The sequence below is a fragment of the Marmota flaviventris genome, unplaced genomic scaffold (assembly GCF_047511675.1).
Source record: "Marmota flaviventris isolate mMarFla1 unplaced genomic scaffold, mMarFla1.hap1 Scaffold_66, whole genome shotgun sequence".
NCBI classification, from domain to species: domain Eukaryota; kingdom Metazoa; phylum Chordata; class Mammalia; order Rodentia; family Sciuridae; genus Marmota; species Marmota flaviventris.
In genome coordinates, this window is record NW_027288412.1 from 49,324 (window position 1) to 69,232 (window position 19,909).

At 33.5% G+C, this 19,909-nt stretch overlaps 1 protein-coding gene across 1 annotated transcript in view; it reads left to right on the top strand.

The window, feature by feature from the left end:
• Window positions 1–19,500, top strand: part of LOC139704466 (ankyrin repeat domain-containing protein 62-like) — a gene marked incomplete at its 5' end in the record, with an annotated part of 67,701 nt that extends 48,201 nt beyond the window's left edge. Inside the window, 3 exons of the mRNA XM_071607292.1 lie at window positions 8,133–8,192; window positions 9,984–10,054; window positions 18,631–19,500. Coding sequence (XP_071463393.1) covers window positions 8,133–8,192; window positions 9,984–10,054; window positions 18,631–19,500 — 1,001 coding nt within the window. The remainder of the gene's footprint in view (window positions 1–8,132; window positions 8,193–9,983; window positions 10,055–18,630) is intronic.
• Window positions 19,501–19,909: the final 409 nt, after the last annotated feature.

Below are 19,909 nucleotides of genomic sequence, written 5' to 3' on the forward strand. Positions count from 1 at the left end.
AATAAATAGTATGGGAGTTGAAATAGTGTATCTTATGAAGTTACAACCACAGGGCAATTTGGAGTGGTCCTAGAGGAGCTGAGTTATTAGGTCCAGACCTGCTGAAATTGGAGGAAAGTTGGGACATAAGAAAGGGGAGAGAATTATTCAGAAATGAAGAATGAGAAAAGACTATAGACAAAAACAACCAAAAAAAAAAGTAAGAAAGAAAAAGAAAAAAATAAGCAGATGCACATTGATGATGGCCTGATAAAACATTCCTTGGAAAGATTATGACTTCTAATACATCTACAAATTAGAGTACAAAATAGGGAGAATTTTAAATAGGTGAAATAAATGGCCAGGCACATGTTGCATGCCTATATTCCCAGTGGCTCTGGAGGCTGAAGACGGAGAAATAATTTTTATTTTAAAGCCAGCTCAGTAACTGAATAAGGCCCTCAGATATTCAGCAAAACCCTTTCTCTAAATAAAATATAAAAAGTGATGTGGATGTTGCTCAGTAGTTAGAAACCCATGGGCTCAATCCCCAGTCCCAATAACAAAATAACAAAGCAAAAAGAAACAACAAATAGGCATGTTAAGTTAGAGGAATTGGTAGAAGATTAAGCATGCATAAGAACTCTCAAATTTTATTCAATCATATGTTGGGGACCATGTACAAAATGTATGTTTTGACTCAGCAGGTCTTTGGTTCTACATCCTGAATACATTCAAAGATGCTTCCAATGCTCCTTGATCCACAGACTACATTCTGATTTGCAAGAGCAGTTGAATGAATTGCCCTTTAGAAAATCTAAATTAAGAGCCATTGTGTCTTAGTTCATGGCATAACTATATTAAATTACAGCATAAATCTTGCTTTGTTTTTCATTATGTCTGTTGGCAAAGGGGAAAAACAAATGGATGAAACAGAAATCGTATTTTTTAAAATATTTTTGTAGTTGTACACAATAACTTTATTTATTTATTTATTTATTTATCTATCTATCTATCTATCTATCTATCTATCTATCTATCTATTTATTTATTTATTTTTATGTGGTGCTGAGGATCGAACCCAGAGCCTTGCACATGCAAGGCAAGCACTCTACAGCTGAGCCATAATCCAAGCCCCCAAATTGTATTTTTTAAAGATTTTTTAAGTTGTAAATTGACACAATACCTTTATATTATTTATTTTATATAGTGCGAGGATTAAACCCAGTACTTCACATGTGTTAGACAAGCGCCCTAAGACTGAGCCAAAACCCAGCTCCTAAAAAATTGTATTTTTAAGATACAGTTACTGCATTGGGAAGAAAAAAGTAGTGGGAATAATCTAAATAACAACAACAACAACAAAAAGAATCAAGACTACAGATCTAGAGATAGCTTTTAAAAATCAAAGGGAGGGGGTAGTGAGGAGGGAGTAAAATTAGCTAGGTAATTTTGAAGGTAATAATAAGGAGACTGAGGTAATGCATTTCAGCTGGTTTCACTATATTTGCCTTCAAACAAAAGTGAGAATTACTGGTCCAGAGATGGTTTTAAGCAGGGGAAACTGTTAGAACTGGGGCAACCAGCCACTTTAATTCCTTTGCTGCATAACTACCAAGTATAGGGAAGAATGGATACCAGTATTTGAGATCAGAAACATAGCATTTAATAAACATGGGGCATTTTAAAAGACAATTAGTTTTTTTCTTTAATGAAACCATGGCTTTGGGCATGCTAGGAATGCACTCAATTACTCTGCCAAGTCCTTTTCTCTAAATAGCTAGTATTCTGATATGACAGATATTTTATGAAAATCTTTGAAAGTCTAAGAAGTTATATCAAACAAGGCTCATTTTGTAAACAGCAGACTCTTTAGGTTAATTTGTTGAATACCAAAGCTGTTATTTTTTGTATATATGCTAATGAATTTGAAATATAAAAGGTTATTCATGTCTGATAATTATTTTACATTTCAGTTCACTTTTCCCCTTTGGATTACCATATATTAATATTTTATGCTTATTAAAAATTATTTATTAGATACAGTCCCTATGTCTTCTCAAATGAATGAATCAAGAAACTTAGAGTGGCTCAGACCAGAGGATATATTAAAAGAAGATACACCACTGTCCTCCATGGGTATGGAAAAATGATTATTTTAATAAGTGTATACCAAAGCTGATCATTTCTCAGAACTTTCCTCAATGCAAATGAATTATACTTTCCACTTGAAAGTTATCACAACTTTGGACTTACTATATTGTAGGACAAATGGAGGAACAGGATACATACCTGTAATAAAGTTAATTAAATGATTGTGATAGGCTACATTAAACATACCTGCTGTTAAATTATTTTCTTTATTTTATATATTTATGCCCCAAAGTTTCTCCTTTGCTCCTCTGATTAGATATCCCCATTCCCTCAATCAATCCGCACCTTTACTTGGTATGTGTGCATTCCCTATTATATTTGTGGTAATTGGAACTGTAATCTCACTTTTGAAAACCTAACTCTATGCTTAATTAAACTAATATTGGATGTTTTTCTTCAATATATTTGAATCACGCTGCTGTACTCAACAAAAAACAGCAAACACAGAAGTCCAAATGCTAAAATATTATTTATCAAAGCTAACCCATGGAACTTGACTCCATGTCAATTCAGCAGGAAGGTGTGGGTGATTTTGTCATATTCATGTTTTGTGGATTGTGTATCCCTTTTGCTTTTCAGTATTTCAGAATTTCACACATCCTGTTGTGAAGGTAATTATAAACTTCTATATTATCTTGAATTATTAACTGTGTATAGTATAAAATGTACAACATGTATTTAATATCTACTTTCCAAACCCATACACCATACAGCCTATCTTAGACAGGAGGTGTTTTCTTCAAAAGAATACAGTGGGGACAACAGAAGAAAGGATATGCAAATCAGGTAATATATATATATATATATATATATATATATATATATATATATATATATATATATATATATATACACACACATACATACACACATACATACACATTCCAGTGTCTATATTGGCATACAAGTTTAAAATTACATCTTTAAAGTCACAAATAAATGATTTCTAAAAAAATCTTTATCTCAGACATTTTTAAAATTAAATTTCCCAGAATTTTTATACCTGTTAGGTGAATTATGAGGCCCTATTTTCCTCCAAAATTTTATAAAAACTTATTGCATAGCTGCCAATAATTTCCAAATCTTGGGAGATTAAAATAAAAATATGTGTCTGAACCCAGAGATTAAGTATAGTGTGTGAAATAAGACCCAATTAAAATTTAATTTCAATTCTAATATAATACCCACTTTATTGAATAATTACATTGAACCCGTGTTGTACTTTATGCAGCTGTGGATTCTATGTCCTTCATCAGTTTTGATTATCTCTGTATTAAACCATACAAAGTATTATTGTGTATTCTTTATATTATTCATTTTCTATAAAACTAATAGAGTATTTTTAGGAAATTACTCTTTTATGATTTTTATTGATCCAGAGTTGTAAATTCAAAAATACTTACACAAACCACTTTATATATTCCCTCTTCATGCTTTTCTTTCTTTTTTTGTTTGCTTTTGTTTTTAGTTTACTTTTCAATGGTGGGGACTGAACACAGATACTTTGGCATGCTAAGCAGTGGCTCTGCCACAAAGCTTTTTCTCTTATTAATTGGAAGTTTGGGTAAATCCAAAATTCAGGAAACTGACCCCCAAGCACTAAAATGAGTCCCTTAACATACAAAAATGAGAAATTCAAATATTACATGGTAAATCCAAAGAACTTAAACAGTTGGTGTGTTTTATTCTACATGTCATTTGAAACCTTGTGTAACAGTACAGAGCCTCTTATTCCAGAGACCCAGCTTTGTCCTTTATTACTTAATGGAACTTCATTCTACACTGGTCCCAGAAAATGATATATCCTCTATTTTTCATGGAACATTTTTTTTTTCCATTCTGGCCTGCTTCCCTCTATTTGGCACACCTGCCACCTTCTTATTCATTTCTGCTCATGCATATGCTCTCCACACTCATCCTATCTTCAGCATTTGGAGCCATCTAGCTACAATGCAAATGTGATTATAAACCTCTCTAGAAGATAAAAGGCCAGCTTTTAAAATTACCCAGAAATCTTTCATGAGTTCAGCCTAACACTTTATCCTTTCCCTTAATTTTACTGTCATCTTGATGGCTCCTCACCAATCCCGATATTTTCAGACAAATACTGACCCATTTAATGCTTCACTCTGTGTCTAGCTACAGCCTTTTAAGCTTTCCCCATTTTCTGCCTCTTACTGGTAACCTCATTCCTTTAGTCTCTGCTGAATCCTAGCTCTAGGAAAGCCATTATTCCTGGCACCTTTTTACTCTATTCTCATAGGGAACATAATAATTCTCGGTTCAAATATACTGTTGATGTTAAGGTGATATAAATGATGTCTTAAGTTCAGGAGCCAAAGGGCTATACAGGGGAAGGAGTAATTTACAAGTCAACTGGTAGATATTCAGTTGAACAGTGGCTGAAATGCTGAGATACATCAAGGGGTAAAAAGCAGTTTATGACAAGGAGATTGATAATCATGCAGGACTGAACAGACTAAGTCTTACAGAAGAACACATTTTTTAGAGTAATGTAGAAAAACTTTGCATATGCAAGATGTTCATTGATAACAGTAGAGAGAGTCTAAGTCACTGTGGAAATGACTACTGATGAATAGTTGTTTTAAAAAGTTACTGTTATGGGGAAGATAATACCAAATTGTGTGTATCCCCACATTTCTATAGTGTTTTTAAAATTTAATTCTGGCAAATTTTAATTCATCTTGAGTGGATATACCTTTGAGATATTCTTGTTTCTTAAACCTGATGATATATAGTGTCTCCTCAGGTAGACTGTTGAAGTTTTATACCACTAAAAACATTACCTGAAAAAAATTCTCTACTGGGTACAGTGGATCACCTCTAAACACAGCTATTGGGAGATTGAGACAAGAGCATGGCAAGTCTCAGGCCAAAACAAACACTTTAGAGAGACCCAGTTTCCAAAAATAAACAAATATACAACTCTGGCAAAGCTCTTGCCAATGTTGCAATGTTCTAGGGTTAAATCACTGAGTACACACAAGTATACCCCACCAATAAACAGTTAAAAAGGTAATAGCACCTAAAATTCAAGCTTATTATTACTTTTTATTTTTGGCAGACTATCATTCTCTCTAAATGTTCTAAGTTGTTTACGTAAATCTACATACATTTTTCAGCTGAACCACTTTGGTTCTCATCATCTGAAGAAGAGGAGGAAGGTCTTGATGACACCAAAAATAAGCAGCCACAGGTGTGTTCACTCAGATATATATTTTTAAAACTTCTGATTTCTTACTGTATTCCTTGTTTTAAGAAAGTCAATATGGGCAAATTTGATTACCTTTCATAACAGTGGTTTGAAATCTAAAGATGATAATTTAATATTGAAACCTAATAGAATTTAACTGGTTATAAATCTGAAAATAGCATTAAAATTCAGGATAACATGTAGATAAATATTATCCTTGTGATTCGGGCAGAATTTTTTCTGAATATTATTTGGGTTTAAGTGAAATGTTCACAAATCCATGTGTCTGGTCATAAATTTATATAAAACAATATTGTAATTAAAACAAAGAAAAAATAAAAATACCTATATCAGACATTCTTGCCACTACCTGGGATGAAGCACAGAAGGCAGACACAGAAGTATGGGAAGTGGAAAAATGTGCAAATTTTTATGGACTGATAACTAAATTCATAGGTTTTTAAAATATTCTTTGGACAATTTGGAAAGGAGAAGGGAGAATAGACACTGAGAAAAGCAGAGAGAATACAGTGAGTAAATGAAGGAGAAAGGGCTTCTTCTCATCATTCAGGTTTGGGAACATTATTGGGTGGAAAACTGGCTCTATTATTGTAAGGCATTTGAAGGCAGGGAAATGAGAAGCAGACTAAGTGCAGACTCAGACTCTCAGACTCTAATAGATCATCTGTGGGGATCCCTATTCAAAATGCATACTCCGACTTACCTGGCCTGCACATCTATGTTTTCTTCCATGTAAGGTGATTCCAATGATCACTATCTGTCAGCCACCATGTAAAGAGGTCAGGAAAGGATTTCCTTTTAGCAAAACTAAATGCAGAGCCCCTGGAACATCAAATGTAATAAAGTTATTGCATACATCTAGTTTTTATTCTGATCTTGTCTCTTGGCAAGTGATAAGAACTAAAAGTATAGAATTTATATTTCTTAGATCTAATCTTTAAATTGGGAATTAAGAAAGAGTGGTGGACTGGGGTTGTAGCTCAGTGGTAGAGTGCTTGCCTTGCATGCATGAGGCACTGGGTTCTATCCTCAGCAACACATATAAATAAATAAATAAATAAATAAATAAATAAATAAATAAACAAACAAACAAACAAATAAATAAATAAATAAAATGAAGACATTGTGTCCATCTACAACTAAAAAAAAGAAAAGAAAAGAAAAATAAAGAGTGGGGATAATTCATAGACAAAATGGAAAATATAAAGAATCAAGACCAGAGATCAAGATGTTGCTTTTGAAAAGTTCCTGGGAAGGTGAAATGTGGAAGAAACAAAATAAGTTAGCTGGTTAATCTTGGAGGGAATGATGGGGAAACTGAGAGCATGCAATTCAGGGGCTATCAGTATATCTATCTTTCACAATATGTGAGAGATTGTAACTTGTCCATCATTTGAATCATGAGGGGCTTGTAAGTTGAGGAAAGATTCCAGCCATGACCATATTTTCTCCATACCTATCAGACATATTGCTTGCTGTGGATTAAATTGAGTCATTCTGAGGAGCAAAATTGCATTTCAGAATCATTCGTGGTTTTTAATGACAGCTCTGCTCTTTCTCTTCTTTCATCCCTCCCTCCCTCCCTCCCTCCCTCCCTCCCTCCCTTCCTTCCTTCTTTCCTTCCTTCCTTCCTTCTCCCTTTCCTCCCTCCCTGTATTTTTTCCTTACATAATTACTTTCTGAATTTCTTTCCTATTTGCCTGAAAATAAAATTTTGATCATGGGCATTCTAGAAATTCACTTCATTACTGAGCTACATCCTCATCCTTCAAAAGCTAATTATAATTTTTTGATAGGCCTGGCCTTTTATGAATACACTTAAAACACTGGCAAGTCACAGCAAACCAAACTCATTTGTAAACAGAACTCTTTATACAGTTTACTCTTTGAATATCCCAAATCTTTGTCATATATGCGTGTGATTTGTGTGTAATAATGTATTACTGTTATCAGATAAAGCTGTGCTCTTCCATTTCAACTTTCCTTTTAAATTTTTATGTCTCAAAAATTTAAACCAATCAAACCTTATTTCTTAGATGTGGAAACTATCTGTTCTCACACAAGGGGATCATGAAAATCTAATGTGTTTAAACCAGAGAATACAGGAATAGAGGATGCACAAGAGGAACCAGCATCCCACCTGAATATAAGAAACCAACAATAGGTGTCATAGCTTTCAGTGTCAAAATATGTATTTCAACTGACTCCTTCAGATATCTTTGTTGAGAAATGAACCTAACATTTCCCTGGGATCTGAACAAAGCTTTGGCCTTACTAAACAAAAATGAAAGGACAAATTCAGTAAATATATACATATTTAAAATTATAAAGATTAAATCTTTTCAATAGTATTTCAGTAAGATAGGTTCTATGGCTTGTTTTTGTTTTGACTTCACCTTTGCCATTGAATCTCTTAGGGACCTTCTTTGCTTCTCCACTAAAGGATTGTTGGATTCTCCATCAGTCTGTATCTTTGTATTGGTATATGTTTCCTTGTCTGTTTTATTTATGGTCATTGGACAAATAATCTCAGGTTTGTGAAATGAACAGCATGTTTCACAAAACCTATTCACAAAATTCCTTTGGCAGATTTTAGTCACATGATTGTTGTCAGCCAAACCAGCCAGCACAGAAACCCAGGAGATAGCATAATTTTTAGCACATCTGAACCATAGACCTCAGATGTATGTGGAGGCATCTGTAATGTATGAGTTGTTTTGTCCTCTTCAACTTTGCTTGATTATATACCCCTTTTGTTTTTCAGCCTCTAGGGATTCATCACGGAAAGGATTAGGCAAGTTGAAAGAAAAGACAGTCAAATTGGGTAAGTTTTACATTACAACACTTCAGGGAACACAATGTTAAAACACTTGAAATGCTACCAGTTTTTCTCACATGCAAGGTGGTTTTCCCAAAGAGGTGGGAGGATTTTCCTCACAATGTCATCATTAGTCACAGAAAATTATCTCTCCTCTGTGTTTCTGGGAATATCCCCTCAATTCTGAATTGTTTCCCCTACATATCATACTATTACATTCTCCCTATTTCCAGCCTTTGGAGTGAACTAGCTACCAAGCATCTCTTTAGAATGTGAAAGGTCAACCTTCTGAAATTTCTTAGAAATATTTCCTGACATGAGCCAAGCCTCATGCTGTATCTTTATACCTTTCCTCTGCCTCAACTGTCCTCTGGCATTAGGCCTCACCTATCCCTTTATTCTGAGAAAAATCCTGACCTATTTCATACTTTTATCTGTGTGGGCCTACAGCATTTCATGCTCTCACCATCTCCTGCTCTCTGACTACTCACCTCTCACCTGTCTTTTTGAGGGGTGAGTAGCCAGAAAAAAACACCATCCCTGGGGGCACATTTTCTCTGCCTTCTTAGGTCATTTTCTCTGACACTTCAGCTGGTCACATTATCTTCCAGACACATAGGTTCCCCTTTGCCCTTCTTACCGGAGTCACACGGGTATAGTCTAACCTGCACCAGTTTTTTCTACCTTCCATCAGGCACAGTGTAGGTCCCTTCATAGGCACTTCCAGGATCCTCATGTGTGTGTGTGTGTGTGTGTGTGTGTGTGTGTGTGTGTGTGTGTTGTTTAGAAGAACTGAATCAAAGAAACCACTGTTGCACTCTTTCCGAGGATGGCTATGGCTTCAGCACTCCCATCACCCATTGAGAGAAGAGCATGCTTTTTAAGCACCAGTGCATAGTGCACCTTTGGTCAGATCAGTTTAAGCAATATTTTTGATCTCAGGTTTCTCCTTAGCAGGCCACATCATGGTACAACTTAGAATGCAACTTCCTCTTCTCTCCCCCTTTGTCTGAGGCAGATATGCACTGATATTTGCATGCAGGTTGTAGGCTTTTTTTGTTTATGGTCCACAGATTACTGAATCTCTGGACCTTTTCAGTGTTCAGAAATTTTAGGGATTTGAATAAAATCCCTCTTTCACTCACTTTGCTGAGAAGCTCTTCACCAACTCTTTGGTCTCCATGCAATAGTGCAGCTTAGAATGCAGCTTACTCTATAGTATCATTTTCCCAGAATCAGCCCTTCTTTCCATGTGTATTTTCAAGCTTGTTTCTGAGCAAATTTCATTGATCTTGAGTAGACAAATCTTGGCAATATTGTTTGCACTGAACCTTGTATCCTGTCATGTCTCTATAAGATGTGTGTTGAGGATTTGGATCAAGAAAAAATACTCCCTGAGAACTCAATGTTTGTTGGGTGCAAATGGGTACATCTTTATTCACAACTACTTGGAAGTCCAAGCCTTGAAGGATGGCTGTATTCAGTCCACTCAGAGGACTCCAGTTGACAATTAAACTGGCCATGGGATAGAACTAAGTGGTAGAGTATTTGACAAGAATGCATAAGTTTGTGGATCCACTCCCAAGGTGTATACACAAACAAAGAAAAAGAAAAAAAGAAAAACTGTGGAAAGTTGAAACCAGTAATTATTCACCAAATATTAAACTTAATTGGAAATCATATTTGGGAATATTAAGTTGTTTTGGTGTTACAATTACCCTTTTCTATTTGGATTGATGTTCACTCTTTCTAATGAAGTTCTAAGGAATGTGAGTAAATGTATTCATTTATCAGCAGAGACTCATATTGACATGACTTCAGAGGAGGAGCACAAAAGTTTTGATGATGCTCAATGTACCCAGTCTCAGGTATGCCAACATATAAAGCATTTCTTCCTGTTTCCTCTTGTTTTTCTTTTTTGAGGAAAGTAAAGGAGGCCAAATGAAAATACCTTTTAAATAGTTTTTTGGAATTCAGGTATTATATATTACTAATTACATCTAAAACCACTCTGAACTGGTTAGAATCTGAAAATAGCATTAGTAGTCCTGCCAACTTATAGCTAAATTTACTATGTAATGGAGGCAAAACAATTCTAAATGTTGCTTGTGCTTCCAATTGCATAGACATTTTGAAAAATAAAAAGTTGAGACTAAAATTGAGACTGACGAATAACCACCTGGGTTATGAATGGTAATGGTCACTGACTGCATTCATGTGAAAGGGTGATGTTGTCAAAGGCTCAAAATTCTAGTGAAAATCAGTAGTTATTTGCTACAAGTTTATATATATATATATATATATATATATATATATATATATATATATATATATATATATATAAACTTTACATCCTAGTTAATGTTTATTTGTTTTTTTTTGTTTATTTTTAATTGATTTTTTTAAAGTAAATGACAGCAGAATGCATTATAATTCTTATTACACATATATAGCACAATTTTTTATATCTCTGGTTGTGTATAAGGTATGTTGACCCAATTTCTGTCTTTCTATATGTATTAATTTTTTTTTCCCTGTTGTGACCTTTTCATTTTGTTTCTCATCCTTGCAGAAAATTCAGTCAATATGTTGAATAATTTTATCAAAATGTCTTAGTATATTAAAGAAATGTATTTGTGTGCATTAATGGGGGAATGATGGAATTTAGAGATGCTGTCTCATCTTTTTTCTCACATTTCCAACATTCCTGGTGTGAGATTTAGCACACATCTAGATTTATTTTATTTGGCTGGCTTATGTAGGTCCTTGGGTTTACAGCTTTCCCTTTGGGATGTATCCTGGGCAGGGGCCATATCTCAGTGTCAAATCCCCAACTGAACAACTAAGTCTCATATTTTCAAACAAAAACTTTGTTAGTTCATTGTTTAAAAAGTGGAATCCTATTTAATATGAAACATACTCCTCAAAATTCATTAAAATAAGACTTGAAAGCCTTCTCACATTTGATGGTGAATGCAAAGTCGGATGAGTTACAATGAATATCATTCCTCCCGTCCTTTGGGGTGTATACACCTTTGTTAGCATGTTGTCAAGGAATGCCTTTTCTATGACATCCACCCTGATTTTACCAAATCAGGAGCCATTGGAAGATAAGTGTTCAGCTTCATCTGGAGCCCAATGCTAAAACACCCTATGGAAAGTATGACTGCTCAGTCTGTAGTTATCTACATGTTAGTTAGCTGCTTTCAAGACCAAAATTTGGGTGATGTCTAAAAGAGTGATAGTGAAGTCTTCATGCAGCTCATTGGGGTCCTTTATTTTGCAGGTATTTTCTGAGGATCATCCACAGATGTGTGTTTCTCACTCATCTGGAGAGAAACATCATAAAGCAAAAGAGAAAGAAGATGGACATGTCCATGGTAAGAACAACATATTCTAAACAGTTCTTTGGATAGAATATTGATTTATAACATGAGTGCTGATATATTCTAATACTGGGAGAAATGAACCTAGTAAACATGGAATAAAGAAAAAGCAAGAAAGATAAAGAGTTGTCTCTTTCAAGACCAAAGTCCAGAAGCAGGTTATAGTGTGAGTGTCCCTCTTAGTTTCTGTACAAGACAAGTATAGACCACAGGGGAGTTGGAAAACTTGAATTTTTATGTTGGAAAGAATAATGTTCTTCACATTCTACCTGCTTTCTGTTCATTTCTCAGTGTATTTTCATTTTCCTCAGGGAATCTTTTCTATAGATCAGATTTATGTATTAGATCACAAACCTCTTTTCTAATATCATCTGTCTAAAATTATAATCATCTTTTTTGTGTGTCTGTCTTCTCCATTAGACTTTAAGCTAAAGAACAATAGGGGTCTAATCTCATCTGCTATATCTTCAGAGTTCAGCATATTGTGTCATATGTTTTATGCACTCATTGCTTTAGTGTATGAATAATGCATGTGAAATATACAGCATTCATATATTTAAATTAGTCACATATTTTATTTCTATCTTCTTTTTTCTGACAGATTCTGTTAGCCTGTCAAAAACCCAGAAAGCAGTTCTATCACTTCAAAGAATAATAAAAAGCAAAAAAAGTCACTGCACACAGTGTTCACTACATGTTAAAAAAATGCACAACTGGAAAATGAGATTCATGAGCTAAAAAAGAGGGTATCAGAGTTTAAGCAAGAAAATATAGAATTGAAACAACAGCTCCACAATTTGAGGTATTATATCCTAGATAGAAAGAAGGAGTGGAATCTTTTCCTTTAATCCAGTAAAATAAGAAGGACAAAATTTTTTTAACAACTGCCTCATCTGTCAGCACTTTGCAAAGGAGAAAACGTGAATAAATTATAAAATTCTTACAAATATGATAGCATATTATTAAATGTGATTACTTCTAAAAACTAAGTTCATATTTTTCCCCATCACAATTTTAATGGCTCTATGGAACCCCATCTGCTAGTAATCTATTTATTTAACAAGCATAATTTGGGATTGTTATTTGTTTATATTTTTAACTTTTTATTACAATTAATATTTCAAGAAATATCATTTATAGAAAAATCATTTCCTACTCAGATACCATGGCATGTGCCTATAATTCCAGCAGCTTGGGAGACAAAGATAGGAGGATCAAAATTTCAAAATAATCCTCATCAACCTAGCAGCAATGTCCTAAGCAAATTAATGAGACCTTGTCTCCAAAAAAAAAAAAAAAATGAAAAAGACCTTGAGATGTAGCTAAGGGATTTAGCTTCTGTTTGTTCAACCCCTGGTACCAAAGTTGGGGATGAGAAGAAAAGAAAAATAATAACTTTCTATATTTCTCTTTACTTTTGAAAAAAAAAATTCAATATAGAGTTATTTGGTTAAAGTTGGGAAACTTTAAAAAGATTACAGGATTTTTAAATTTCTCTCAAGAAAGTTTGTATTCCACAAGTGAGGCATTTTTCACTGCCCTGAAACATGTTATTATACATTTATAGTTTTTAGGCTGATTTTGGGGATCAAACTCAAGGTTTTGTGTTACTAGTGTGATGTGCTAGTGCTGAGCTAGACACTCGGCTACACTTCTAACATTAACATTCATTAAAAAATGAAATGAAAACAGATTATTTTTTTATTCAAATTCATTCTCATTCATAAATTTGTTCATATTTCTATATTGAAAGGACATATACTTTTTATGTTTTTTAGGTATACATGACAGTAGACTATATGTTGACATAAATTTATTTTTGTTATGTCTTATATTCCATTGTGTGTACACACACACACACACACACACACACACACACGCACATATTTTTGTATGCATTCATCTGTTGTAGAACATTACTCTTCATTATTGGATTAAATATTAGGTCCCATCTTGTTCAAAAATGGATTTTGAGTTTTTTGTAAAATACATAATGATCAAAAAGTAAGTTGAGAGTGTTACCATAAAAGAAACATAAAAAGTATAATAACAGGTATTAGATTATTTATCCCAGTTCACGGTTATAGTAACACAAAAGATACATATTTTTATATCTTTATTTTATTTATATGTGGTGCTAAGGATCAAACCCAGCACCTTACCCATGCTTGGCAAACACTCTACCACTGTGCTACAGCCCCAGCCCCCAAAGACACATATTGAAATAAGAATGTCTGAATATGCTGTTACACTGTAAGCCAATTATAGGTATACCTGACATATTTTATGAAGATAAATTATATTACTACTGAATTCATAAGTTTGTATATAAACAATGTCTTTAAAACTTATTTGACATGAAATTATCTTTTTAACTGGGGAGGACATACGATTGTGCAAAAAAAATTACCTTAAACTTGTCAATTTACCAAATCATTTCTAAATTCCTTTTCTGTGGTATCTAAAAGATTTGCTAGTAACAGAAACTTATCAAATGACAAAACAATCTTTTATTATTGACTTTCAATTATATATGTTTTACACAAGATTAAAGGAGAAATTTAAAATGTTAAACTAGAAAAGCTTCAGAGAACATAGAATTTTTATTAAGATACTAAATCAGCATACAAAGAGCCACAACATAAAAAGACATTTTTGGTTTTTGGCAAAAATCAATTAAAAGGCATCCATATTAACTTCAGTTATACCTTAAAAGAAGATGAGGTGAAGAGAAAAAATGATGATATGTTACATGAAAAAAAATAAGAACCCATTAAAAGAAAAAGAAGCAGAATTTAACAAAGAGGATCAAGTGAGAAAGCAAGCTGAAATCTCTGTTTGTACAATAGATACAGAATTGGAGACTGCAATAAATCATTTTAATCAGGTAAATGAACGTTCAGTAAAGTTTCAAATTTTTACTGTATTTCATTTGAATTATTTATAAAATCCCTTTAACTTATTGTATGTGGCCATGTTTCACTTAACGATGGCAATGTGGTCTGAGGAATGTGCTGTTTGGCAATTTCACCAACATGCAGTCATCATGTGTGTGTACTTCCACACACTTCAGACATCTCCCACAATGCCATGAAACACAGACTTATAGGACCTCCATTTATATGCAGTCTGCTGTTTCCCAAAGCATGGGTATGTGGGGTGTGAATTATTATTTTGATTTAAAACACAATGTTCATTATTTGGCAATAAAAAATTAAAAAAAAAAGATCTGACAAACCAGAAAAAAAACCCACAATGTTATCTGACTCTAAAATTAAATGATGATATTTATGACAAAACTAGTTACAGCAAAATTTAGCAACTGTTAGTTGTTCAGCATTTGTTTTCTGAATGAAGAAGTTTAGTTTAATCACTGACATAAATACAAATTTATGTGTTTTATGTTAAAATACAAACTAAATATCTATGCACCTATTTAAATCATTTTTTAAAAAGTGTTTCACAATTATATTTCTGTGTGCATTTAAGAATTTTTTTTTAATTTTTTAATTTTTTTAAAGATAGAGGGAGAGAGAATTTTAATATTTATTTTTTAGTTTTCGGTGGACACAACATCTTTGTATGTGATGCTGAGGATCGAACCCGGGCCGCACGCATGCCAGGCAAGCGCGCTACCACATGAGCCACATCCCCACCCCAAGAAATGTTTTCACTCACCCAAATTTATCTGTCATTTGTGCAAGTGAAGTGTAAGACATTTACTCATAAAGAATAAATCTACCTTTTGGAATTATTTTTTAATCTTGAAGGTCCCACTCTTAAATTATGCTTTTAGACTTCTGTCACCTGCTGATATACAGCCAAAACCTTGCTGAAATAAATTTGTAGATTTTAGCAGAACAAAATGAAACCTACAGACAATTTCCATGAGAACATAATGCCAGAATTTACAATATGAAATTTCAGTAACACATCTTTGCAAACAAAAAGAGATAGACATGTGCAGAAAGGAAATGTTTCCTGAATTATTTTCTTCTGTTTTCAAATGAGTGAGTGTGTGTGTGTGTGTGTGTGTGTGTGTGTGTGTGTGACATAGTTAAACAGTAAATCTATTAATCATGGGAAAGTATAGAGGGTTTTAAATCCATATATTTATAACCATAATGTACATATTTTGTAGGTGAGGGGTGCAATTTTTGTCCCATTGAATTAAATAATGTTCTTAATTCAACTGTATTTCTCCGCAGCAGTCCCATGACGACTTTCAGAGTAGCCTTATAAAGAGAAAAGACTTTTATTATTTTCCAGAGGAATAGATGATTCTTCTATGATCTCAAAACCCTTGTTTCTAATAGTAGATCTTCTAGTTTGGGGAAGTTACTTTGCTCTCTTGTTGTATTAATGTGCATTACTACTCCCACTGTTAAGTAAGGAGGAAAAATGGGGCCAGCAAATACTCTGGTTTTGTAAATCATTTTCTCACTTTTGAGAAGAGAAATAAACACTTTGCTCCAAGTAATCTCCTACTTCAGCACAAAACACCTTTGGAAAAAATGGCATACCATAATATGTTCTTGGAAATAAATTACTGGTAAGTATTTGTTCCTAATACATAAGATCTGTTTATTTCCTTTATTTTATATTGGCTCATGTTTCAATCTTCACTGAGATGAAACAAATGCTACTTAGTAGAAATCTCAGGATTTTCTGAGTAGAGCCTTACACATTTTGCCTTATTTGTCATTTGTATTTTGAAACACAGGCCTTCTTTGGTGTTTATCCATTCATAGGACAGAAGTAACTGGCTTTGTGGATGAGCACTAGAAGCAGAGGCAAAAGACTTGGAGAAAAATCATGCAATTTGCCTATTTTTTTAGCCTTGTGCTCCTTTTCAGAATTGTGATACATTGTTCATTGATATAGATCATGTGTTTAATGCTGTTCCTACATTTATCATTTATCAATAGATGCAATTCTCATTCCCAGCTACAAAATGTTAGAAAACAAAATATGCTAGGAATATTTTTAGGAAAAGACCTTGGAGAACTTTTGTATGTCTCAGTAGATGTAGAGCTAAGGCTCTTACTATGGTCTGGTTGAATACATGAGGTGTCAGATTGCAAACTTATTCTTCTTAAAGTTAAATGTTATTTTATTTGCCACTGAAGCCATCCCAACAGATAGGTACATAATAAAATATTTGGAATTTTTAACTGGTTAAAGGGTAGATCATATGATCCTAAAAGTGGATCAACATGAGAAATAGTGAATTCTAATTTTTATTTATTGTTTTTGGGTATACATTACAATAGAGTTCTTTTGGTGTATTACACATACATAGCATATAACTTCTTCTATGTAGAGTTTTTCCGGTCATGTATTCATATGTGAACATAGGAATGTAATGTCAGATTCATTCTACTATATTCCCCTCCCCTCTCAGACCTTTATTTACTTTTGTCTAACCAACAAACTTCTATTCTTTTATCCTCCACCCTTATGTGTGTTAGCAGCTACATGTTAAGGAGAATATTCAGACTTTGTATTTGGAGGACTGGATTATTTCACTTGGCATGACAGTGTCCAGTTCCATTTATTTGCCAGCAAATGCCATAATTTCATTCTTCATAGCTGAATCCATTGTGTATATATGACACATTGTCTTTATCCTTCCATGTGTTGAAAGGCACCTAGGTTGGTTCCACAGCTTAACTTTTGTGAAGAGCTGCTATAAATATTTATGTGGCTGTGTCACTATAGTATCATTGGAGTATACACTGAGGAGAAGAATAACTGGGTCAAATGGTCATTTATTTCCAGGTTTTGTGAGAAATCTATATACAGCTTTCCTGAAAAATTGCTTGGTGCAATGTATGAGTGAATCTTTTCCCCACATTCTCACCAACATTTATTGTTACTTGCATTCTTTATATCTCAGTGTAGTTTTAATTTTCATTTTTCTAATCGCTAAAGATGTTGAACATTTTTTTCATATACTTGTTAACTGTTTGTACATATTTTTCTTTGAAGTGCTTGCTCAGTTTTTTGTTCATTTATTGATTGGGTTATTTTTTTGTTTGTGAGTTATTTTTCGAGTTGTTTATATATTCTGGAGATTAATGCTCTATCTGACATGTCAGTGACAAAGATTTTCTACCATTCTATATGCTGTCTACTCACATTCTTGATGGTTTCCTTTGCTTTAAAGATACCACCCCATTTATTGATTCTTTATTTTGCTTCTTGTGCTTTAAGTGTCTTTTTGAGGAATTCAGTTCCTACACTGACAAGATGGAGTGCTGGGCCTGTCTAGTCTTGTAATAGGTCTAGGGTCTTTTATCTATTATCTAGGTCCTTGATCCACTTTGTTTTCGAGAAATAGGGGCTAAATTTATCCTACGACATATGAGTTTTCAGTTTTACCAGCACAATTGGTTGAGGAACCTATCCTTTCCCCAATGCATGTTTTATAGTGTGTTTGTCTAGTATTAGATAACTATATGTGTGGGGTTTTCTCTGTCACTTCTCTTCTGCAAAGTTATTTTTTTTACATTGGCAAACTAACTAATCACTTAATCTATTCTTTCATTCTGGTATAATGCAGATATTTTCAATCTTGATTTATTTTTTTTTCTTTTTTTATAACCAGGAATTGAACCAGGGTGCTCAACCACTGAGATGCATCCCAGCCATTTATTTATTTATTTATTTATTTATTTATTTATTTATTTATTTATGAATGAGTCAGGGTCTCACTGAATTGCTGAAGACTGGCTTTGAACCTGTGATCCTCCTGCCTCTGTATCCTGAGACACTGGTATTACAAGCATAAGCCCCTGAACCTGGCAGTTATTACATTCTTTAAGTTGTAATTTTCTTTTACTCTCATAGATCCATCTTCTTGAATTAACTTTTGAACTCTTGGGAATTTATATTTTTATAAGCTCAGAAGTTTACATCTAATTTTTCTTCTGTGGGTATCTATTTATTGAAACCCTTTCACCATATAAATATACAGGTTTTCCTTTAATTTCAGTGAAAATTATGAAACATCATTTTATTGAGTGCTAGCTAAATGTATCCTTGGTTTTATTTAGGTTTCTCCTATTGATGGGACAGAGAACAAGCTATTGCATAAATATCACAAGAAGAAGGATGAGGTCTCTATGAAGAGACTGGGAATAGACACAGTAAAATATCAGAACCAGGAAAAGAAGTGCTTTGAGAATACTGAAATTTTAAGAGAAAAGAATACCAGCCTTCCATGGACACAAAAATTGAATGAGGAAACACTTATGGAAATATTTCAGGACAATGAACAGTTGGGTATTTGGAAAGTTGAGAGTACATTGCAAAATTTCACACCTGAGAGTGAAAAACAAAGCACAGAAAGAACAGAAACAGATGTCAAATCTCACCCTGCCAGATCTGGTCCTGCTCCACCCAATCATGGTGAAAGTCCAACACCAAAAAGAAATCTAGAACTTGCTTTCCAGAGAGGCAGAGATAAAGACTTTAGTTCACAGGAAAAAAATAATATTGATGTATCTAACCTAAACGGTAGTAGTCAGATTTCTTCCCAACAGATTCCAAAGTCTAAAGTAAAAACAAGTGACCTAGAAAATGAGCTGCATCAGACAAGAGTAATGACTTTGGCTACAGATCAAGTAAACAGACACCTAAAACAAAGACAGTGCCAACTGAAGGAGATGGAACACAGGTATCAAAATGAAGAAAGAAAAAGGAATGAACACCTCAGAAAGCAGGAAGCTTCTAAAGAGAAGGTATCTAAACTACAAAGAGAAACTACATTGCGTGAAGACCAATTGCATGACTATCAGAACAAAGGTGAAAATAAAATAGGTGAAATTATTAATGTCCAAACCCAATTTTATGATGTTATAAAAAACTTCAAGCTTAGAATGACAGATATCGTCTCATGCTGGAAAACAAATATTTGTAATTAATCAATGAAACTAATCATTTAAAAGAACAACTGGATCAATATGGAAAGGATAAAGCAGAAGAAGTAAGTATCAAGCAAGATATCTTTATCACTCAAAGTGATATCTGCTTATGGCTAAATGTTGAATCTTGATGAATATAAAAATGTAGATATTATGAATGTGTTTCTGTATCAACACAGAACTACAACCTGTTGTCCAGCAAAAATAACTTAGACCTCATTTGCAGCACAACCAGTCTGTGTTTGAAGTGCTGAGTATTCCAATTTCCCTGCTCTGATTCTTACACACTGTGTACATATTTTAAAATAACTATAGGTACTCATGTGTCAACTAAACACAAAAGACTTAGTTAAAATGAATTTTAATATTTAAAAAGGAGAAAATTTTAAAAACTTGGGCCTAACAGAAC